The sequence below is a fragment of the Polypterus senegalus genome, chromosome 1 (assembly GCF_016835505.1).
Source record: "Polypterus senegalus isolate Bchr_013 chromosome 1, ASM1683550v1, whole genome shotgun sequence".
NCBI lineage: Eukaryota > Metazoa > Chordata > Cladistia > Polypteriformes > Polypteridae > Polypterus > Polypterus senegalus.
Window position 1 is genome coordinate 257354906 of NC_053154.1, and position 24327 is coordinate 257379232.

Genomic DNA, 24327 nt, shown 5'->3' on the forward strand with positions numbered 1-24327 from the left:
TTCTGTGTATATACATAAATGTATATACTGTGTATATATATATATGTGTGTGTGTGTATGTGTGAGTGTAAGATTTAATCATTTTTATTTTTAATGTAAAATGCAAATAAGAGCAAATATTTACTCTATTCATTTTATTCCACATGTAAAATGATCAGTGTTTGTTCTCGTTTATTAAGTCTATTATATTCAAATACATTAATGCTTGAAAAAAAACTTAGCTGATTTGTGTGGGAAAGAGGCCAGTAAAGTTCTTTACTTTCCCGTCATTTGAAGTAAGAGAGTCGCTTTTTAAAACAGTCTCTTATAAAGAAGCCCTTATCTTAATGAGGAATCTCCACACTCCAAATGATTGTAAACCAACAATAGTTAGGAAGCGCCTAATGAGGGTATCATGGAAGTCTGAAATCCTTTCAATTCATTCTAGGAAAGAAAAAAACAATTCAGAGCCAGCCATACCATGTAGTTTTGATTTCAGCTGCCCAAGTCAACTGATAGGAAAAAAAGTATATTCACTTAAACATGCTGTGTAGAAATTATTTTCTTAAGCATTACAGTGTGGAAGGGCTCATCCTTACATTTCAGATGTTAGTATAATAAAGTTTTTCTGAACTTTAGTACTTTCTTGTCCTCATATATTGAATTTATTCTTGTAAAGACCAACATGAAGCTTATTTAAAAAAACACTTTATTACTGGCTATTGTGATAACACTTTATATTATACTTAGATATAAGCAAAAAAATAGGCTGAAAACAATCCAAATTAAATAATATACATTATGAATTCACGTAAAAACATAATACATACATGTATACATTTACCCACTTACTACATTTCAAGGTTTTAGTGAACAATGACAGGAAGGACTGGAAGTAGGTAACCTTTGACTAGACACCAGTCCACAGAACACACATTCACTTGCTTCCGCATAGTGAATCGTAGTTGCGTTCTCTTAAAATATTCCAGCCCAGACTTTTTTATTTACCATTATTTTTTTGTAGACTGTCTACAAGATTGCCTCTGCACATACTCACTAATAATGAAACCTTGGTGGACCCTGAAAACATTTTATGAGCTACAAGTACTTACAACGTTATGGGCCTCTTGTGTGGCTTGAAGTAAAGACAATTTGCTGTTAAATTCTAAACCACATTAGCAAAAGAATTCTGTGAGTTTTAACCCCTACAAAGCCTGAGAAAATGACTGAACTTCAATATGTGTAGCCATGGTCAGGTAGGAAATCTATGGGCTGAGCCAAATAACCCTACAGAATTGTCAGGTCTGCTTAACCAGAGATTAAGAGTTACACAAACATTTCATTTGAGAAAATGATAAAATGCCTCCAGGTGATTACAAAGACAGATTCCAACTTGCTAACGCAAACACAGTAAGACCAACAGTCACAAGTTATTCCAAGAAAAAAAAAAGCATTATGAAAGGAATAGCCCCAGTGTACTTCAACTTAAGCCACCTGCACCCCCCAAATTGTTCCCATGATTGTGTTCCTTTTCTGACCAAGCGCATTTAATGTTTGGCTCCAGGAATTTATTGAAGTTTCTTCTTTCAACCGTCTTAAGAAAATAATGTCTACCACTGACTGTTGTATAACGTTATTTTTTTTCTTTCCTTGTCTGTGTAGTATAAGTGTAGAATTGTCCATCAAACTAAGCAAATCTCCATCCTTCTACGTTCAAACTTTGTCACATTTGCATGGAAACATATACAACAGCAATATACAACTAATAAGAGTCACTTGAGCATTGTACATAATTTGACAGTAAAAATATAAAGTTAAAATTACCATGTAATTTCAAGACTCACCATAACATTTTCAGAATATGTTTCTGTTAAATTTTATAGAGTATCATTTCAAGTTAATGTCATTTGAAAGTGCTTTAAAGCACCTTTAAGAAATATTACTAAAAATGAAATACAAAGTAATTATGTAGTATGCATTTAAAAAAATTGCCTTCAGAAAAATAAAATACGCATGCCAGTAAAAGGGATAAATTATATATATTAAAACTAACACAAATCATGGAAGTAAAACAGTGAAATTAAAAAAAAACTAACAAGAGGTACTTACTGTATACTGTACAATGCAACTTGCCTAATGATAAAAAGTTGCCATTTTGTTGCATTTTTTAGCTTGCAGTAAGCAGCCAATATTTGAATTTCAAAATGGAAAAATCTTATAAGACTATTACCATTACCAAAAAGTTAAAATTAAACACAGAAGTACCTGCTATAAAGCCCATGTTGTTTGTGTCTCCTGTTTGCATTCATACATAAGCCATCTTGCACTATGTTTCATTTTCTTTTTTGACAATTTCAGTATCATTTCCATCACTCATTTGTTCTTTTTCTTTTCTTTTTTTTTCTATGTATGTGTGTCTTTTTTGTCTGTGTTTTTCTCCATCTGACAGAATCCTATTCATCCACCATCTGTGTAAAGCAGGAGCCACATGAAGCATCACTGGCTCCTTTCACCCCTTCCTCTCTGGCAAGCTCAGGCCTAGCGGAGCTCCAGCCTTTCCAGTCTGCCGTGTCTGTAGATGCCTCTACCCCTCCCTACTGTGCTTATACGCACCATGGCCCCAGCTACAGCCAGTATGCAAGCCAACATTTAACAGCAGGTACATTGACACTGAAAGCACGATTCTCAGCATTAGTGGGCAAAATATTGACAGATAAGTAGGATTATATCCAAATTTAACTTTCATTCAATAGACAGACAGACATAGATACCTTTACGTTCAATAACATTTGACTCCCAGTTCTCACACTGTTCTTGTTCCTCTCCATAAACATTTAATAGCAATTTCCTTGCAGCCCATACAAAAACAAAACACGTTTCAAGATACAGTATATCTTATATGGACTTGTATTTCATTAGCATATACGATATGCTTTCTTAGTAAACATGTGCTTATGAAGTGTCACTGTTAGCTTTGCTTGGCATGAGGATGGAGTGGCTCTTCCGGAAGGTGCTCTAAAATGGTTAAATGGCTACCACATAGTCATGTTCTTGCATCTAAATTGTAAAGCTTTTTAAACTTTAATATCTGAAATGATTAAAATATGCCATTCTGTCTGCATAATGCAAATTCCTTAGTAATTTCGTTTCAAATGGTACTTGTCAAGGAAATTTTATAAATCTTTGCATAACCTAGCATCTAACTAAAGGGAGTCCATTATAACTTGGAAATTAAAATAAATTACTCTTTGATTTTAAAAGCTTCAAGTGTCAAGACAAAGTGTTTTCTTCCTTTATCAAAGTACCAGTCACTGATTCAATGATTAGTGATTAAGCTAAAAAGAAAAACCTTGAATTTTTTTCTTTTTCTTTTTTTCGTTCATAAAGGGGAGTCATGTCTAGAGGTTGATGCAGCCGTTTTAGTCTTTTCTCTTTCTGTTGCAGAAAAATGGGACTTGATGTTGCTAGGCACCCCACAATGGCCTGTTAAAATATTCACCGTTGTATTATGTAAACAAGAACAACTTTGACTGCTGTCTTCCTCATTACTGCTCAGTTGGGAAATGATTTTCCCCTGACCCCCTGTGCCCCTCACGCTAACAATGTATCTTTTTCGGAGCCTCTGAAGCTTGGAGCTGGACAAACCTTGGCTCGGCTCAAGCTACGTGCTGTTGCACGAGAACCCGGGTGCTTCGGTAGGACAGTCGCCCGTCACAACCAATTAGTTACTTGAATGTGCTTACACTGCACTGTGTTGAATATTCTGCTTAAGTGTTTGTGAAACTTGTAACATGAAAGGCTTGACATAAATCTTTTCCCACATGCAGGACTTCAGGATTTCTTGAAGTCCTTTCTCTTTAATTCATATATTTAAAAGAAACCAGAACAAGTATTTCTCAAATATACTATTTTTGTAAACATATCTTTAATATTTTATTAAAGGTATCACATAAAGAGAGTAAAATATGACTTTATTAAAAGTCAGGGTTACAGCAGAGTTTATATATATTTTTTATCATTATTACTTTTTAAAAAAAAATTAACTAAATGTACGTGTGCTTAGAATATTACTGAAAGTTGAAAATAAATAAGTTGGCAGCAGTTGAAAAGCTTTTCTATGGAGAGTGCTTTATATTTTATATATTTTTGCTTTGTATTAAATTTACACCACATTACTGTAAAACAAATTCGACTATATTAATATACAGTTTTGTCAGTCCTACCATCAGGAAGCATTATATAAGTAGCTCAGCATGTTTCTTTTGGAGACTAATTTTACAAACATATATTAAATACTTTGACTTCCCTACTGTTTATGTAAAGCACATTAATTAGGTTAGAAGAGCGCTATATAATTGTAATTAATTAGTATTAAAACCATTTAACTTGAGTTGTTAAGTAACATCTTTCTGACTTTGCAAATATACTACACACACACACATATATTTAACTGTTTCACAAAAACTTAAGTAAAAGACACAAACAGTTAATCTTTTCTTATATTGTTCTAAATACTATCATCTTTAACATCCCAAAATGGCAATGATTATTACAAGCTGTCACATTTCCAAGTATGTGTAAATCAAAAGTCAATTGTGTCTTTATTCTTCATCTGATCTTTTCCAGAGAAGACACCATTTCACATTTTCAAACCTATTATGCAGATGTTCACATGAATTTCATGCAGATGATTATGTGGCTTGCATTACACGTCCCATGTTGTAATTGTTAACTTCTCCTTTTGGAATAACAGTGTTTTAGTTCATTGTTGATGAAGGACAGAAAAGAATTATTGTTTTTAATTTCTCAGGGAAGAAAGCAGGATACTTTTTATTATGAAACTATATGATTTATTGATTTACAGCATAAACCAATATGCACTTTATGACCTGTTTTTAATAGTCATAGAAGTGTTTCTTGTTAAATAATGTTTTGTTAAAATAATGCAAAGCAAATCAAAGAACAGGTGTAGTGGATAAAACACGGAACAAATCTATTATTATAAAAGCAAATCTAAACCCGTTATAACGCAAAAAAAAAAAAAGAACAACATATACATTCATCCATTTTTATGTATGTAGTTTAGGGTTGTGATGGAAAGATGGATGGATGGAATCTTTTTAACTTATGTGCTTATTTGGACTTTTTTCAGGTCGAGACATGGCCAGTACCACACTACCTGGGTATCCTCCACACGTTCCTCCAACCGGTCAAGGCAGCTATCCAACGTCTACACTTGCTGGAATGGTACCTGGTAGGTTTTTATTGTATAATAATAATTATAATAATATTAATATTAATAATGGAAAACTCTAAATGAAGCCACTAGAAATATAAACTTTTACTTATATTAATTCCACTCAATTCCTTCAGTATGAAATTTACTGCTGCTGGAAGAGTTTGCTACCATTACAAATTTTCCCCCTCAGTTATTTTTCTGAAAGACATGCAATAAAACTAGTCATACGGTATTTAAAGATTTATTTGAGGCAAAATGAGACAACAATAAAAATAAATGTATTGTGATCACAATCTCATTCATTAGAAGAATGAAAGTAATCTGCTGTTATGTTTCACAACTGAGTATGAAAGATGAAAAGTAAAGATACGTTAATAATACCAAAAGCATTTTTTCCTCTCTCCTTTGCAACTATGAAAGAACTGTTTATTTGTATTTAGTATTTACTAGTGAGACTCTGATAAAATGTCTTACATGGCTAAATACAAGTTATTATCCTTTTCTTTAAGCATTTAGATAACTTTTAATTAACTGAAACATTTATTTGTGGGGTTTTTGAACAAATATACAATCTAATTTTAGTTTTTATAATAGTATGCACAGTTTAGCCATCATATTTTATGATAAAGACATACTGTATGAACATGTACTGCATATATGAAGAAAATACACAAGTTTTGAATTACTTGCCTTTAAAGTTAAATAGGTAATCTTTTCATCAAACCCCATGTTGAAATTTTACTAGGGTCATAAAAATGCATTTAGGACTTTAATTAACAAAAGTATTTGCAAGTCTAGGCATGCAGCCTTGACCAGAAGTTAGAAAGTGAAAGTAGTTAAAGACTATGTGATGCGTCAGAGGAAATTAAACGTGCTCGATAACTGATCAGTGGGAAGGAGATAGGACAGTTCCTCTCAGTTACACTTCAGTTCCAAAGCTCATTATCCCCTTGTGTGCGCACTTTCACAACTCGTCGATAAACATTGTTTTCAGCCGTCCTCAAGCCCCAGTGCTGCAGAGCGTATCTCTTTCCCCTCTACTTAACCTGCGGTTCAGGTTCACGGCAAACAGTTAAGGGTCACAAAACAGAGGCAAGAGAGGCCTGTAAATATTTAAATCAGTATCTCTCCTAGGGACCTGGCTAGAGTTTCACTGCCAGCCACAAGAATACTCACTCTTGCTGTGTTTGTGCCCATTCAGAGATCAAAATATTTAAACAATTAGCTTTCTTTTTGGGTAAAGGACGAATTCATTAATTTTCTTGTGTTTATGTATGAGCCCTACTTATACTATGTATAAAACCCAACATACAATGTATAATTACTGCATATTTCAAAATAATTCTTTATAGAGATAGTGCTTTATCTAATTAAATTTTTAGATTACTGTACGTTTTATCCAACAAATGTTATATTACCAGTCCGTTTTAACTTGTCCATATGATATTATAGGCTATGTTTATATTTAGTTTAGTAATTTTAGTTTGGTAATAACAACAAAAGTAAATCTGTCAATGGAAATTTCAGCACAGTAGATCAAATATGTTTTTTATCAAATTTTCATTTCCATCTGTCACATACAGCATCCTGAAGCTCTGAAATCCTCTTTATCCTTTGGCAGTACATTCTGTGAGCCTTCCCATTCATTGGGTCGACAACAACTAAGATTTAGTGAAGAGCTCCCAACACTGTTAAAGCTAAAGCCATTCTTCACCAGCTTCATAAAAAAAAATCTAGCTTTTATTGTCTCATAAAAGAAAGAAACGTGCTGGACCAACAGCATTGCTCACTGCCATGGTCTGAGTTACTTCCTGAAGCTGAAAGTTTGCTGCAATAAAATAAAAAATGAAAGAAGACAAAATGAAACATTTTTAATCATAAGTAATTACTGTCCTCTGCTTCAAATGGTTGACTTGATGAATGTTGGTAACTGACTTTGTACAATAATTTACACAATATGGAAATGTCAGGTAATAATACTGTTAAATTTAGGTACAATGCTATGATTCTGAATATTGACCATATAATGCAACCTTTTCTTTTTAGGAAGTGAATTTTCTGGCAATCCATATACCCATCCGCAGTATACGACTTACAATGAAGCTTGGCGATTTAGCAACCCAGCACTATTGAGTGAGTATTGTTTACATGTTTAAAGTTTTTCTTTGAGGACAGAGAAGAGCCAAGCAAAATTTAAATGTTTTAATTGTAAACGTAACCCCAACAGTTAAAAAAAGACCTGATAATATTTTGGTAACTGGAGATATTCATAAAAAGTACAACCTTCCCATGCTGCAGATCATTACATTTGAGGGCGTTACAAATTAGTTATCATTTATAATAACACCTAACCAAATGTAACAGCATTTAAATAGTTCATTAGATATATTAACAAAATCCATCCATTTTCCAACCCGCTGAATCCAAACACAGGGTCACGGGGGTCTGCTGGAGCCAATCCCAGCCAACACAGGGCACAAGGCAGGAACCAATCCCGGGCAGGGTGCCAACCCACTGCAGGACACACACAAACACGCCCACACACCAAGCACACACTAGGGCCAATTTACAATCGCCAATCCACCTAACCTGCATGTCTTTGGACTGTGGGAGGAAAGCGGAGCGCCCAGAAGAAACCCATGCAGACACGGGGAGAACATGCAAACTCCACGCAGGGAGGACCCGGGAAGTGAACTTGTGTCTCCTAACTGCGAGGCAGCAGCGCTACCACTGCACCACCGTGCCGCCCTATTAACAAAATGTATTATTTATTATAAAAAGTTTTTCAGCCGCACTGAATTAGACCATGAGGGTGTGTAAATGAACGAATGGATAAACAGATAAAAAGTATATTTGTAGCGTCTATATATAGTGTTTTATTTTACATATGTACAGTTGTTTTGCTGCATTTTTATATAATTGTCCATCCATCCATCCATTTTCCAACCCGCTGAATCCAAACACAGGGTCACAGGGGTCTGCTGGAGTGAATCCCAGCCAACACAGGGCGCAAGGCAGGAACCAATCCCGGGCAGGGCGCCAACTCACCACAGGGCACACATACACACACACACACATCCACACACCAAGCACACACCAGGGACAATTTAGAATTGGCAGTCCACCTAACCCACATGTCTTTGGACTGTGGGAGGAAACCGGAGCACTTGGAGGAAATCCATGCAGACACAGGGAGAACATGCAAACTCCATGCAGGGAGGACCCAGGAAGCAGCGCTACCACTGTGCCACCGTGCCGCCCTTATATAATTGTATTTATGGCAATTACACTTATTTTAATCAGGAATTATTTTTTATTATTTAAGTTTCATTAATAGATTTGTTGAAAATACATTTTTTAACCATTTTAATGAATGTTAAAAATTAGAGATACCTAAAAATTGAAATTGTGCTCTAGACTGCCTTATATTCTAAGATGCATTTAACTTAAAAAGTGGCCTTTCTATTTAAGCAAGTTTGTTTAAAGAAATCTTTGAAGCTAGAAATTACAATCAAAATACCTTTTAGAAGAAAAATTAGTAGCTTTCAAACTGAAATAGCATTAAATCATAATCAGTTAAGAGTCTGACTTCACTTAGGAGCAAATGGTTCCTCGATGCATGTCTGACTATCAGTGTCCCACACTGCAGATTAAAGTGAAACTCATACATCTGGATGTTATCTGAGAGCTGATAATACATCCAATAAGTAAACTTTACTTATTTAAGTTTAAATATTTTAGAATTGTTTTTACATTTAAACATTACATGTATATGCTATTAATAAAAGTACAGAAGACAGATTTTAGGATGGAACATTTTAACTACAATAAAAAGAATACTTGATAGAATGAAGTTCTGGATCCTTACACAGGTCTTAAGTTTACTTTTTTTGAGTGAGCGCTGCTATTCGGATAAAAACACAGTAAACAAATATTGCAGGTCAGATATTTGTAATATAAAATATTCATTTAAAATCCTGTTAATTACAAGGGAATATTAGTCATAATGTCAGAAGCAACTTTTTTTAATTCATTATCTTAACTTACTTATTGATTAAAATGTTGTAGAGGCTACAAGTGTTGGGTTCAAGGTAGGCACTTGCCAAGATGGGGTGCCAGTACATTACATGCCACACTTGCTCATGCCAGGCCAGTTTACAGTTGCCAATTAATTTAATACGCATGATGTTGGAAACAGGGAAGAAAAGCGATGTAGCAGAAGCAAAGCTGACAAAACCAATGAGATTGCATGTAAACTCTACTACAGATCCTAGTCAAGCTAGAATATAAATTAATAGGTGTGAAACACCATCACAAATTACTGTGTCTTGATGCCTCCCTAGAAACAACTTCGCTGACTTTAAGATGCCATTCTTCAATGTTTTACATTAAAAATGACAAATTAATTAGCCCAGGTAAATTTGTAAGAGTTTATGGGGAAAACACACCTCACACACACTTTTTTTTAAACTATTTCATTATTTTCTACTTTGCGTTTTCTTTGGAAGAAAATATGAATATTTTATATTGGCGTATCTTGGGAAAGTTTCAGAATGTCAGTCAAATAGTTTCAAATAGAACTACAGACCTTTAGGTATGGAAATCGTGAGAAGATCTATATCGTAACATAAATATTTTCAAGATGGGTCCTTGTGAAGCCATTCATGTTCATTTTTTGTCGTCCTTCCATTTCCTTTAACTCGTTGAATATTTGCTATTTGTCTAAGTTCAGGTTATTTAAATAGATAACTTAATTTTTTTTCTTGACTTAGCTGGGTGTACCATTTCAATTATTTTTTTAAAACTAATTAAACTGATAAAAATAGAACTAAAATTTGCACACATTCTATATAAATAAATATCTCATATAATGAAACTGAGTACTGTAGCACATTAGAACAAGCAGCTTGTAAGAAAAGTAATAATTTCGCAGAGCCTTTTAATCCTGCCTGTTTTTGTCTGCCTCACAAACTCCTATACTTATTTAACGTGAATCCACCTTTCAAATTGTTTATCTTGCTAATGAATGTAAAAAAGAGAGACAGAAATGAGAAAGTATTGTGTAGAGAAATAAGTGACAATATTGTATTTGTACATGTTTTTTGTATTTTCAACCGGTACATTCTTTTCCTGTGTTAACTTTCAGGTTCCCCTTATTATTATAGTGCCGCATCCAGGGGCGCCGCACCTGCCACTGCTTCCACTGCCTATGACCGCCACTAGTTACCACAGAAACCAAATGAAACTACAGGACGATGGGTACGGCCTCCATATTGTACCAGTGTGAACGACATTAAAATCCAAGGGATGGAAGATAACAACCAAAGCTTCCTACTTCTCTTGCATACAATGTGAAGGATGGACATTAGAAGACTTCACACACCATTCAGCCTGGCAACCATTAACACCCCTGTTCTAAGTTTTGGTCTGCAATCTCTTAAAATTAAAAGAATTGAAAAAATATCTGAGACTTTAATTTAAAAGAAATAAAAGACAAAGGAAGAAAAAATGGCAGATGCTAAGAAAGTGACTTGCTTCTATCTCCTCTTGGATCAATACATTCCTGGACTTCAGTGAGGTGTCTTCTAAGGAGTTTCTGAAAGGATCAGAGCTGAAAGCAGTAGTTTACTCCAAAGTAGCAATTCTGCGTAAATCTCTGGACACGTGCTATTCCTTGTTTACAGTTCATGAGAGGATCATTATAAAATTGTCAGCCATTTAAGAAGACTGGAGAGGGTGGTATGCAACTTATTTGTTCCACTCCCTTTTGTCAATGCATTAAAAAAAAACATCTTTTAAAAAGAATATATATATAAATATATATAGAGAGAAAGATAGGTCTATCTGCTTGACGATACCATAAGAAGGTTAAGGTGGACATGTTTTCTGTGATACACAATCAAATGTAAAATAAGCAAGCCATGAAACACCATGGTCTTCTACCAACAAAAAATTAAATAAGTGAATAAATATTAAGTTAAGTTTTTATTATTATTATTATTATTATTGTTATTATTATTATTACTGTTATTGTTAATATTGATAACATGAAGGTCTGTATAAATGTTAGGGATCCATTTGTTTTGGCTTTTCCTTCTTTTCTTTAATAATCAAGACAAGTGATCTTCAAGAGAGTCCATGCAATATCTGATCCTTATTTGTACTTATTTTTGCACTATTATATTAAGGTCTGAAGGTATAGGAAACAAACTCTGAGTTCACTGACGGTAAATATTTGTTCTAATGTGGGATAGTATGAATTACCAGGCTTTATCACTACAGAGAGATAAAGGGGTGTTCAGCTAAAGTTTGTCATTAGTGAGAGCTGGCACTTAAAGAACCTCCTTAAACAAGTTTACAATTGATTATCTGTTTCATTACAGTGGTTTATAAATACATGCTCAGATTTTATATATCTATATTATTTTTTAAACTGGTCTTTTTTTAAACCTGTCCCTTACAGTTGGTTCTAAGCAGAGTCAAACTTTCAAATTTTTTGGCATAGCATTATAGCTTAATGAATAGCAAAACGATAAAAAATAAGTTATTTGCACTTATGAATGTAAATTCATATATCATTTATTTGGCAACATACCATTGAATCCTAAAAGCCCCTTTAAAAAAACAACAAAAAAAAAAAAAAACAAACAACAGGCAAATGTTCCAAGGCTACAGTTCTCTCGAAGTCAAAAGACTAAAGTCACTTGAAGAAAAAAGCAACTACATTTAGTAGTCGATTCTACTTATATACAAATATATATGCTGCAAAAGAAAATAATACTTTTAGCATCTTTTACTGGCTAGCCCTTTAGGCTCATTGGCCTACTTGAAATTTGGAAAAATAGTGTGAAGCAATTCTAATGGTAAAATCAAAAAGGATATTATAAAGATCATTTAATTGAAAGCCTGATAAATGCTTTTGCAGAACAATTTTAGCCCACAGCAACAGTATCCATCTACAAAGAACATCATCCAGAGGTTTTTACTGCTGTTTCTGTATGTATGTACTGTATGTATGCCTATATGAACACACATACACATATATATAAATGTATATATATGAACGAAATGTGTTTCATTCTTCATATAATTTATATATATATAATGTGTGAGTGTGATTGTGTGTGTGAGTGCATGAGTTCTACATTAAAACAGATTTTCATTATTTATCAAGGGAATGCAGTCAAGAAGGAAATGAGACATACATTCTTTATATGCTCCACTATGAAATAACTGTCCTCTCGTACTACTTCTGCGAAAACTGTTTGTGAATGTACTTCTTACCACATATGCCAAAGAATTGGTTCTTGTTGCTATTTTGATTTACAGTACGTGTGTATGCATTTTTAAAAGCAGTATTAAAGAAGCATCCAACTCATCAACACTAACAAAGAATGTTGTGGGTGTATTTCTACTTAGACAAAGAGACAACACATACATTTTAAACTCAAAGTCTGGAGACAAAAGTGACAAAAAGGTGAATTCCAGCAATTTTTTTAATGTTATGTCATTTGAAACCAATTGCTGCTTTGTAGAATGATTTGTGTATAATGTGAAGGCAATTCTGCTCTGTATATAGGATCACTTCCTTGTGAAAATTTCAGTATCGTGCTAATTTTCTGGTCCCATCTGTAGATACTTCCCCTCTAAAAAGTAATATCAGTTGTGTGTCTCATGTCTTAGTCGTGCTTATTGCAAAATAAGAAAATGCTTAAACAAAGCACAGCATGAACCTGAAACTTGAGAACTTAATAGTTCATGGGTTTCAGGGTACGGTATTCTTGATCATCATCAACTATATTTTTTTAGGTTATTTAAGAATCACTATGCAAAATTTAGAATAATTATTTTATTTTTTTTGCTGTTGTTGATGGGCTCTTCACTGGACATTGGATGGACCAGGCCATTACGTTTATTTTTAAATTATTAAAGGAAAAGAAAATAATTGGACAAGTGTGTTTGGAAATAAGAAACTAAATAATGCAAGAAAAAAAAATCCTCCTGTATTTCCTGACTCCAACGGTTCTTGTCAAAGTATGATTCTCATTCTACATTTAATGTATATTAAAGCCAGGTATTAACTGAGGTGCAAAGAAAGCCCAGATATTTCTTGACTGCATTTCGGTAAAGGCAAAACGTTTTTGTGATCATTTGATGTTATTGTGACCACATCCAACATAACTTATTGTGGTAAAGTTTGCATGCTTTTTCACATTTGCCTACCCAATGGGAAAAATAAATTATACACTGACAAAGGAAAAAGATCCTGAAAAAATAAAAGCTTATACTGACAACTCAGCATATGCAATTGTGGAATAACACTCTGTTTGTATGAGATCCCTTCACATTCACCCATAAAGCAAAAAAGAAGAAAGTCTCTGATGGACTGTTCTACTAAGGATTATAGTCCTTACCCTGAAAGAAGAAATTCATCACAATCATATTGCACTTGGAAATTGACTACAAACTGCTGAATTTCTTTTTGAACTCTGATGCTGTGGCTTGGTATTTCTTTTGTACTTTATTTGAAAAACTAAGACCCGAGAAACAAATATATGAAAGACTGCTCGGCCAATAAACGATGGAATAGGTCACCTCCAGTTGTAAAGATGATACAAAGGTTGTGTCACAGATCTAACAAGCATTTTCGATGGTAAATAATAAAAGCCGCAGGGCTTCAATCATTGTTGCAGTTCTGTTCAGATTTTTTTTTGTGCACATGAAAAATAAATTTTTGTATGTCAACTCAGTCAAGACTCCTCCTCCTAACTGTATTTTATTTCTTTTGTTTATTTGCTGTTATAAAATCAAGTTATTTGTCAATCACACACTTTAATTGTAATGGTGTTCAATCGTTTTAGTATAGTTGTAGTTTTTTTTTTGCTCTTACATTGTCAAGGTACTGTAGAACTCAAAATGTAATTGCAAAGGATTATTGAATAGCCATGTAGTGTTAAAAGTGTGATTTAAAAAACAGGTCCTTATAGAGGAAAGCAGGTACATCTGCACTTTGTTTTTTGCTTCATTTTGTGTTTCAGGTTTACACAGGGCCTTCTTAACAGCATCATAGACCTCTGGGCAAAGTAGTGTGCCTGGGCAACTGTCTTGATAACAAACCTGAAACATATATAGGCATAATAAACATCATGGGCCCCCATGCTCCTGGGGTTCCTGGCCAGTACCCATTGTGCCCATATGTTAAGACAGCCCTGGGTTAGGATTCAAATTTAAATTTGCCAGTTTAGCAGAAGAGACACATCAACCCGATTTCCACTATCAGTAATTGTCAATTATCTTCCAAACTTACTGTTGTCATTGTCACCATGTCTCTGTGTGAAGAATCAAACAATCACTCATGTGATTTTAAACCACGTGTAAAATATATAACTTCAGCATTAGAATCATAGAACATAAAAATGGACTTTAAAAAGTGCAACAGAGTACTGAACACCAAACTGTGAAGAACTGCAGTGCAGTCGATGGGCGGAGATCACATTACCAAAAAAGAAAAAAAAAAAATGTAAAAGTCCATAGTGCTTAAATATACAACGTGTCATTTGGAAAAACAGTACGTACTTGTTATTTCAAAGAGGGAGCAAAATAATGCTATGCAATGCATGTCATTTGGTTTTAAATACCATAAAGAAGCCATTTAAAAGACATTTCTTCAAATGTAAAATATAAAATTTATTAAAGTAGCTTACGATGCATGTGTATTGTCTGACATAAGCTCACTTATAGGCAGTTATGAGAAACTATCAGCAAATCCTGCTTCACTGTGTTTTAAACAATAAAATGAACAAGCTGCGTGATATTTCATGAAAAGTAAAGAAAAAAAGAAGCTGCCAGGAAGCCAAGAGTCCAATCAAATGCTTCATACAAATTGTCATTCCCCTCTAAAAGAGACATTATGTGCGAACCATGTCATTTAGCAGTGAGCTCATTAAGTGTCACTGGCACTACAAGAAATTGTGCTGACATGAACTAAAGAGACAAATGGTTTAGAAAACAGAACTTTTCACATTTGCATCTGATTTTCAGACCTAGTAACTTATTTACCAAGCTCTACTCTTTAGTTACTAATTGCACAATCAGGGGAATTGCTGAATGATGAGAATGAAAGAGGAAGAAAAAAAAACACCTTTTGGTTTCCTTATCTTAAAGAAACAATGTGGGATTTTAGCATTCCTGAGGCTGAGCCGTGATATTTAAGTAAACGGCTCAACTATGAAATACACAATGCAAAATAGATCAGTACTGTCATAAATTATGCAGCGTGAGCAACCATTGTTGAAGTTAAGGGATTTATGGTAGCTTTCCACTTATGGCCCATTCTTCCCTGATCATGCCAGATCAATCCTGCTCAAGCCTGGGACTGCTTCCAATGCTTAAAACCTTTTGGTGGGTTCACAAGTTCAAGCATACAGATTGTAAATTGTGGTACAACAGCAATGCCCTACAAAAGGGTGAAAATCAATTTTATTAAGTTTTACTGTGTAAACTTACCTGGCAGAATTCCTTTTGTGGCATGATAGGAACAAGTCATGGCTTACTGATTGCTTCTCAAAACCTGTTCTCCATGTTTCATGTTAGTAAACAAAAAGTGCAACTGATTAGTGAGGAGTACACAAAATGGTGAAAACGGGCTGTTTGCTTTTTTATTTCATGAGTACACTCAGTCCCATTCCCACACACACTTAGCAAACATACATTCATATCTTTGTGTACATGGAGAAAACCCCATACACATACAGCCAGGAAGCATGAGACAATGGATCCGACTAGCAAAACAATGCACTAGGAATTTAAACAACTTTAACTGTTACTTTTACTATAAAACATTAAGTATTAATTTAGTTTTGCGAGTCATACAAGATGAAATTCTTAAGTTGCATAGAAGTGTGGGACTTGGCACTACCACATATCATAAGATATTTGGCTACTGTCAAAGTACAGTGCAGTTATTCCCATGTGGTGTTTGAGATGGTAGATGTCAGGTTAATTGTCAGTTTTATATGGGTTCATGTGAGTGGGATGGGTGCTTTAGTGCGCTGTACAGTGGACTGTTGCTTTAATCAGGATAGTGAGACCACAACATCAAATTTCATTGAAAGCCATATAATGAGATGTATTTGACAACTTTGGAAAAGAGACAATTAAACAAAGACATTAGTTATATACATGAATTGGTTACTGAATGAAGAACTGCTTGGAGTGAAATACCAGCAACTGTGGTTAGGCATTTGGACGGAACATTTTAATTCCTGCGAAAACAACATTAACTAAAAGCACGGTGAGAAGACAATTTGAAAAATATGACAGGATTGTGAAATCAATCCAGAGATGATTGGGTACAAGGTGAGAACCAATTCTATTGTGTAGTGGTTAAGGCTTTCGAATTCAAAACCTTAGGCTGTGACGTCAAATCCTGCTACTGACACTGTGTGACCATGAGCAAGTAACTTGAGCTGCCTCTGCTCCAATTGGAAAACCAAGAAATGTTGCAAGGTGACTTGGATAAAGGTGTCAGCCAAATAAGTAAATGTAATCTAACGTAATGTAAATAGGAGGTCTCTCTGTTGGAGTCTGCCTGTTTCAAAGTATACTCACCGACAACCTCATTCATTCATTCAGGACCAATTAAAGTAGCCAGTTAATCAATCAATCAATCAATCAATTAACATTTATTTATATAGCACATTTTCATACAAAAAAAATGTAGCTCAAAGTGCTTTACAAAATGAATAGAAAAATAGAAGACACAATAAAAAATAAACATTAGTCAACATTAATTAACATAGAATAAGTAAGGTCTGATGGCCAGGGTGGACAGAAAAAACAAAAAAACTCCAAAAGCTGGAGAAAAAAAATAAAATCTGTAGGGGTTCCAGACCAAGAGACCGCCCAGTCCCCTCTGGGCAATCTACCTAACATAAATCAAACAGTCCTCTTTGTATTTAGTGTTTTCATGGAAGGACCTGATGATGATGGTCACGTTGACTTCTGGCTTTCAGTCCATCAATGTTGGTGCATCATGATGCTTTGAGTAGGCACAGGCCGCCACCACAAAGAAACCGGAAAAAGAAACAGAAGAGAGAGTAGGGGTCAGTATGGATTTTAGAGCCACTGTGAATAGTTATTATGATGAATTGAAACATACAGAGTATCAGAATTAAGTTAAAGTGAAGTTATAAAAGGCCATTTTAAAGTAATGTGTTTTCAGCAGTTTTTTAAAGTGCTCTACTGTATTTGCCTGGCGAATTCCTATTGGCAGGCTATTCCAGATTTTAGGTGCATAGCAGCAGAAGGCCGCCTCACCACTTCTTTTAAGTTTAGCTCTTGGAATTCTAAGCAGACACTCATTTGAGGATCTAAGGTTACGATTTGGAATATAACGTGTCAGGCATTCCGATATATAAGATGGAGCGAGATTATTTAAGGCTTTATAAACTGTAAGCAGTATTTTAAAGTCAATCCTGAATGACACAGGCAACCAGTGTAGTGACATCAAAACTGGAGAAATGTGTTCGGATTTTCTTTTCCTAGTTAGGATTCTAGCAGCTGCATTCTGCACTCGTTGCAAGTGATTTATGTCTATTTTGGGTAGTCCTGAGAGGAGTGCGTTACAGTAATCTAGTCGACTGAAAACAAAAGCGTGAATTGATTTCTTAGCATCTTTCAATGATATAAGAGGTCTAACTTTAGCTATGTTTCTTAAGTGAAAAAATGCTGTCCTAGTGGTCTGATGAATATGCGATTTAAAATTCAGATTACAGTCAACAGTTACCCCTAAGTTTTTTACTTCCGTCTTAACTTTTAATCCTAGTGCATCAAGTTTATTTCTGATAACCTCATTGAATCCATTATTGCCAATTACTAAAATTTCAGTTTTCTCTTTATTTAGTTTGAGAAAATTACTATTCAGCCATTCAGAAATACCAGTAAGACATTGTGTTAGTGTATCAAGAAAGTCGGGGTCATCAGGTGCTATTGATAAGTACAGCTGTGTGTCATCAGCATAGCTGTGGTAACTCACGTTGTAACCTGAGATAATCTGACCTAACGGAATCGTGTAGATTGAGAAAAGCAGCGGACCCAGGATAGAGCCTTGTGGAACACCATATCGGATATCATGTGTCTTTGAGATTTGATTACCACAACTCACAAAGAATTTTCTACCTGCCAGGTAGGATTCAAACCAATTTAAGACACTGCCAGAGAGGCCCACCCATTGACTAAGGCGATTTCTAAGAATATTGTGATCAATGGTGTCAAATGCAGCACTCAGATCTAAGAGGATGAGAACAGATAAATGGCCTCTGTCTGCATTTACCCGCAAGTCATTTACTACTTTAACGAGTGCAGTTTCTGTGCTGTGATTTGTTCTAAAACCTGACTGAAATTTATCAAGAATAGCATGTTTATTGAGGTGGTCATTTAATTGCAAAATGACTGCCTTCTTTAGAATTTTACTTAAGAAGGGCAGGTTAGAGATGGGTCTAAAATTTTCAAAGGTAGAGAGGTCAAGATTATTTTTCTTGAACAGGGGTTTAACTACAGCAGTCTTAAGACAGTATGGAAAGACCCCCGTATCTAATGACAAATTAACTATGTCCAAAATATTGTCAACACACCTGATATTTCTTTGAAAAACCTGGTTTTTATTGGGTCAAGGACGCAGGTGGAGGGTTTCAGTTGAGAGATTATACTATGTAATTCAGGTAAATCTATCCTGGTGAAAGCATTTAATTTGTTTATAATGGAGTACCGGGGCTTTGGAGGTTCTGCAGTGTTGGGGAGATATACTATGTTATCTCTAATATCATTAATTTTTTGATTGAAAAATACAGCAATGTTCTCACAGGTTACACTGGAAGTATTCTGGGGGCATTCCTTTGTGTTACCTGGGTTTAACAGACGATCAATTGTTGAAAATAAGACTCTGGGATTACTAGCATTGTTATTTATAATATTAGAGAAATAGCAGCGCCTCTCAAGGCAGACTGTGTTATTGTATTCTGTTAATAAATAACATGGGATAAGAATAAAAAGCAAAGTATCCAGAAACAAAAAAAACAAGCATACATGGGGTCAATATGTTCCAAAGAGATGGTGCCTAGGCTAAAATTTTAATCCAGGGTTCTGGACCAATGATATAGCAATGCTAATTAATATAGAATCCAGCCAAAATACATATTAAAATTTATTTGTCACTTTTCCAAATATCATTGTAAATGAGAATATCATATAAACATTGTAACTGTTTCCATCATTGTTGGGCAACCGGTGCGCCATGGAATTTTCTAGGGGCACCGCGAAGACTTTTGTAAAATATTAAAAATTGCTAGTGTTTTTGAACTTTTGGTTGATTAAAAAGATGTTAAAAAAATATTTTATGTTGGAAAAACAGACAACGGAACACTTATGGAAATGAAATCTAAGAAATGCGAGAGACTTCAAATGATCAACAAGGAAATGTGCGTCTGTCTTTCGAAAATTGATCGTCGCATCAATCTCATATGTGCTGAAAAACAATCTCAACTTTCACATTAATTAAATTTAAGATTTATCCTTTGATTCCTTTATTAATAGAATGTCTTTCAAACTTGTAAAATTAACTGTTTTTATTGGCGATTGTCCATAGATTGTGTCGTCATGACTTTATTTATGGGCAGTCCCTCAGGTGCGCAGCGAAAGAAAATTTTTTGACTTTGTGCACTGCAACTCGAAAAAGGTTGCCTTTCACTGGTTTACATACAAGGGAGTACCCAAAAATAACCTGAATCTATACCTGGTGTGCAGTCTAGACTTAGTTGCAAATTTCACTGCTAGGTGTACTTACAGTACTCTGTGGTAGTCTGCCAAGTGGCGTTGCTCTATATTGTTCAGACGGCATTCCGTTTCTTTGTGCTTACTAAACATGTTCTGAGATTTTTATGATGGGTGATCATAGAGAAGAGCAAGTCTGCATTGAACTTTGTATATTTTGTATTCTCTTAGGGGAAAACAGGTGTTGAAACTGTAGTGATGCTTGAAACTGCATTTAAACAGGTAGCTTTAAGTAAAATACAGGTCTGTGAGTGGCTTCTGCGTTTCAAACGAGGGGAGACGTCACTTAAAGACCAACCAAGATCTAGCCAACCTTCCACAATTAGGAATGACGAAAATCATGAAAACGTTCACAATGCAATGTACGGAGATTGTCGTCGGACTATTGAAGAGATTTCTGAATTGACTTGTGTGTCTTGGAGTTCTTGCCACCTTCCCTACTCGCCTGATCTTGCTCCATTCAACTTTTGTTTTTCCCGCATATGAAAAAAGAACTCAAAAGAAAGTGTTTTTGTACTGCAGAGGAAGTCAAAGAAAAGTCCCTGAAGGCAGTGGACAACATTCCTATTCAGCACTTCCAAAAATGTTTCCACCTTATAGAAAACTATTGGGACAAGTGCATTCATTCACATGGAAAGTAGTTTGAGGGAGACTAAAGTTTCAGTAAGTAAAACATATTTAAACTATTTTTTTTAATTACGGTTATTTTTGGGTACCCCCTCATATATTGTCAACAATTAGAGTAAATGCAGGTTAAGCGACTTATTCTGGATTGGAGGCAGAAGAAGACCTGGGTATCTATAAGGCTTCGGCTACTGCACCACACTGTTGTCATGGAAAAATTCAGAGTCAAAGCATCACAATGGATCTGATGATATTATTTTTTCTTATTATTTCTTATCTTAACCAAACCACACATACAACCCTGCAGAGAATAAGCAATCATCAAACTTCCAAAGTAATAATTTATATGAAGTGTATCTTGATAACTAACATGTTGGAGTTTACAAATTTAAAAAATTGTTAACTTCCTGCAAAACAGAAAGTGAGATTATTTGGTCTTTTACTACAGAAATGTAATCGTCCTTTGTTTGAGTTATGGCAGTGGCAATCTAAACTTGTTTCAATTTTACTTGAGGCAAGATTAAGTGAAAAGGGATCTAGCTTCTTGAATTGGGCTGGACATAACACAAGAAGCTATTGTATTTTTCTAAAGTTTTGCATTTATAATTTTCATTAGGAGTTCAGTGTATTAGGATTTATGGCTAAGTCAACCTGTAAAAGTGAGGTGTAGGGAAAAGCACCATTAACTAATACAATGTATTCTTAAAGGCTGTGGAGTTAAAATAACAAAATTTTAAAAATTGCCAACAATAAGTTTGGGTAGTTTTCAAATAATATTTTTAATAAGCTAAATTTTCATAATTTGGCTCGTTTCTTCTTCTTCTCACTTCATTTGGAAAACTTGGATATATTTTCAAAAATCATTTTTATGTTTTAAGAAAGACATCTCTAGAATAAAAATAAATGTCTACTTGGTAATTTGTTGTTGGGGATTTTGAAAATGAGGTGTAATATTATGGGGACCACTACTGATACTTTGTTGATGTTTAAGATTAGGGTTAGGGTTAACCTTTATTCATGGCCGACTGAAATTTTAATTTGCTTGAACATGAAGAATTGCAAGAAAAATGGGGAATAAATAATGTTCGTATGTTCTGCTGAATTTCAAAGCAAACATCCGTTGAAAAAAAAATAAATGGTTATATGTGACATAATTCAACTTGTTGATCATACAACTGTAAACAAAGGTTAATTAAAAAAAATGTTGACCAGCTAATGAAATACCAACATTAAAGTATTCATATATCCAGCCTATATTTATTACAACTTAAAGAAATTGTTAGTCCAACAAAAACGAAATATGTCTTTTTTATTTAAAATTACCTGCATCTGCACTACGGTTGTTGTTGGGTTACTGGTTACAGCTGTAGCGGGGCCATATAGGGGGTTTTATTTGTATTTAAGTATGTCCTTTTGAGTGATTATTAAATGTGAATAACTACACTGGTTGCACTGATTCCTGTTTGTAAATTGGGGTCGGTGCCTTTAAACAGGTTTGCAATGATGCAGAGGGGCTTGTGGGATTTGTAGTTTGTATGCAGAGTACCAATAAAACTGGAAGAGAAGGATGTGGTGGGACCTTTTGACTGTACCATTTTCCAATCAACATCATCCGCAGCAGCTCCTAAACCTTTCAGTTACTGGACATTAGTAGCAGAGAAGGATGGTACTCAGCCACCGGATTTAAGGATGTTGGTGGATTCTTTTCCCTCCCAATCCAGTCCTTCGATGCTCTTGGAGAAGAGGCGTGCCTCTGAAGACTATTCTTCTGCACTCCAGTGGTAGGAAAGTATTTCATTATCCATGTTTCGGGAAGCAGTTTATTGAACAGGAGCGTTCCACATTTATTTCCATCATTTAACCATGGTTCCATTTCCAGAATCATTTCCATCACTTACAGTAAGGATTTTTTTTTTATTTTAGCAAATAAGGAACATTTTATATATTTGTATGTTTGGTGTGTTTAAACTTTATGGGCATTTTCCTGGGTGTTGTTAATATTTGAGTGGCAGGGTGGAAATACAGTAGGGTTTAGGTGTTGGCCTGATTCTATCCATCACTCATTATTAAAAACATAGTGGCTTCCTTGCTACGTAAATCTGGTGGCAACCTCTGCATATTCTAGAAGCGAGGAGTGCTAAACAGCACTTTATAGAAATCTATCAAATTGAGATGACAATTCCAAGAATAAAAATGAAAAATTCAAATAGTTAAATAAAGAGCTCTGATGGCTAACCAAAAAAAAATAAGTAAAAGAAGAATAACTTCTAGAGTTGTAGAGAATGAATAAAGCCATACAGTTACACTGGTCTGCATCAAAATCCTCCTTTGCAAATAAATTTGTGTACTTTCTAGAGTTAGGTGTTTGCCATTTTCCCAAGATGTGGGGTTCAGTGAAAAACTCTGTTTTGAAAAAAAACAACTTTTTTTTTGATAAGTTACATTTGCTTTATGGCATAAGTATTTTTTGTGCTCAAAATATTGTTTGAAGCATAGTTTGAACTGAGAACAACCTAGAAACAAACATTTGCTACACGAGTGGTTGGTTGTTTGCACTCAATCAGTATTTTTTTTTAATAATTTTATTCCGTTAAAATAGGCATTCATTTATAAGGCTTGAAAGATGCCATTTTATGGTACAGAAGAGAAAAAGTTCCTGTTTAAATGGAAATATGCAAGGTCGGGTTGATCCATCCCTTGTTTTGACCAGGCAGCAGGTAAATGAACAGTAAAAGAATACACACCCTTCCTTTACTGAACCAACAACAGTTACTGGTTTTACACACTTCTGAGAAGGGTAGGTAGAATATAAAAGGAAGTAGTGGGTAGTCCCACTCTCAGACTAAACCAAACCTTTCACTCTTAATGTCAGTAGTGCCTCAGCTGTATGAAAGTGAAGTTCATTTTATTTTTAAAGTCATGCTTTTCGTAGAAGTAAAATATGTTGTGTGTGTGCACAAATGAAAAGGTCAAATTTTGCTACATTTGTGGGAAATTCACCTTGGTAGAATTTCAAACCACTTGTGAAAGAACACTATAATCTTTATTTCAGTTGCAGAGTTGCCAATGAGAGTAAAATATGAGCTCCTAAATTTTAAAAATATGTAGTATTTTTTTCTGTTAAAGTGTTTTCTCACTTTAAACATTCATCTCTCAAAAACTGGATGTGATAGAGCAATTATGTTTGCAGATTTAGTTTTTTCATCCTCAGGTCAATGAAGCACACCATACAAGTTTTTATGGATATCCTAATTTAGATTCCTGCTAAATCTGGAGGTGCTATTTTCTGTTTAGTGATTTCCTGGATTTGTTTATTTCTTGACTTGCATTTTGTGATTATTTTCTTGAATTTGTGAATATTTTTTGTGATCAGTTTGTTATTATTAAGATGAAAAAGCACAACATGCAAACTTAAATAAACTTTTTTTTTTATTAATTTTATTACAATCCATACAAAGCAATCAAGATTTTACAAAAAGAAAAATTGAGTTAAGAACAGATCGATCCCCACCCCTGAGAGAGAGAGCAAGCCAAATAACGTTAAATTTAAGGCTTGTAAACATTCTCTGTGCTTTATGAACTTATTTTAAAATATTACTGATTAGATCCTGCCATGTTCTGAAAAAGGTCTGTACAGATCCTCTAACTGAGTATTT

The 24327-nt window shown here is 34.5% G+C and overlaps 1 protein-coding gene across 3 annotated transcripts in view; it reads left to right on the forward strand.

Moving 5' to 3' along the window:
- Positions 1–11862, forward strand: part of pax2a (paired box 2a) — a 48447-nt gene extending 36585 nt beyond the window's left edge. For 2 of the 3 annotated variants that reach the window (XM_039772462.1, XM_039772456.1), the window contains exons 8-10: positions 5132–5233; positions 7265–7351; positions 10384–11862. In XM_039772462.1, the coding sequence (XP_039628396.1) occupies positions 5132–5233; positions 7265–7351; positions 10384–10505 (311 nt within the window). In that variant the 3' untranslated portion in view covers positions 10506–11862. Of the gene's footprint in view, positions 1–5131; positions 5234–7264; positions 7352–10364 lie in introns of all 3 variants that reach the window. The other variant, XM_039772472.1, reaches the window with a different exon arrangement.
- Positions 11863–24327: the final 12465 nt, after the last annotated feature.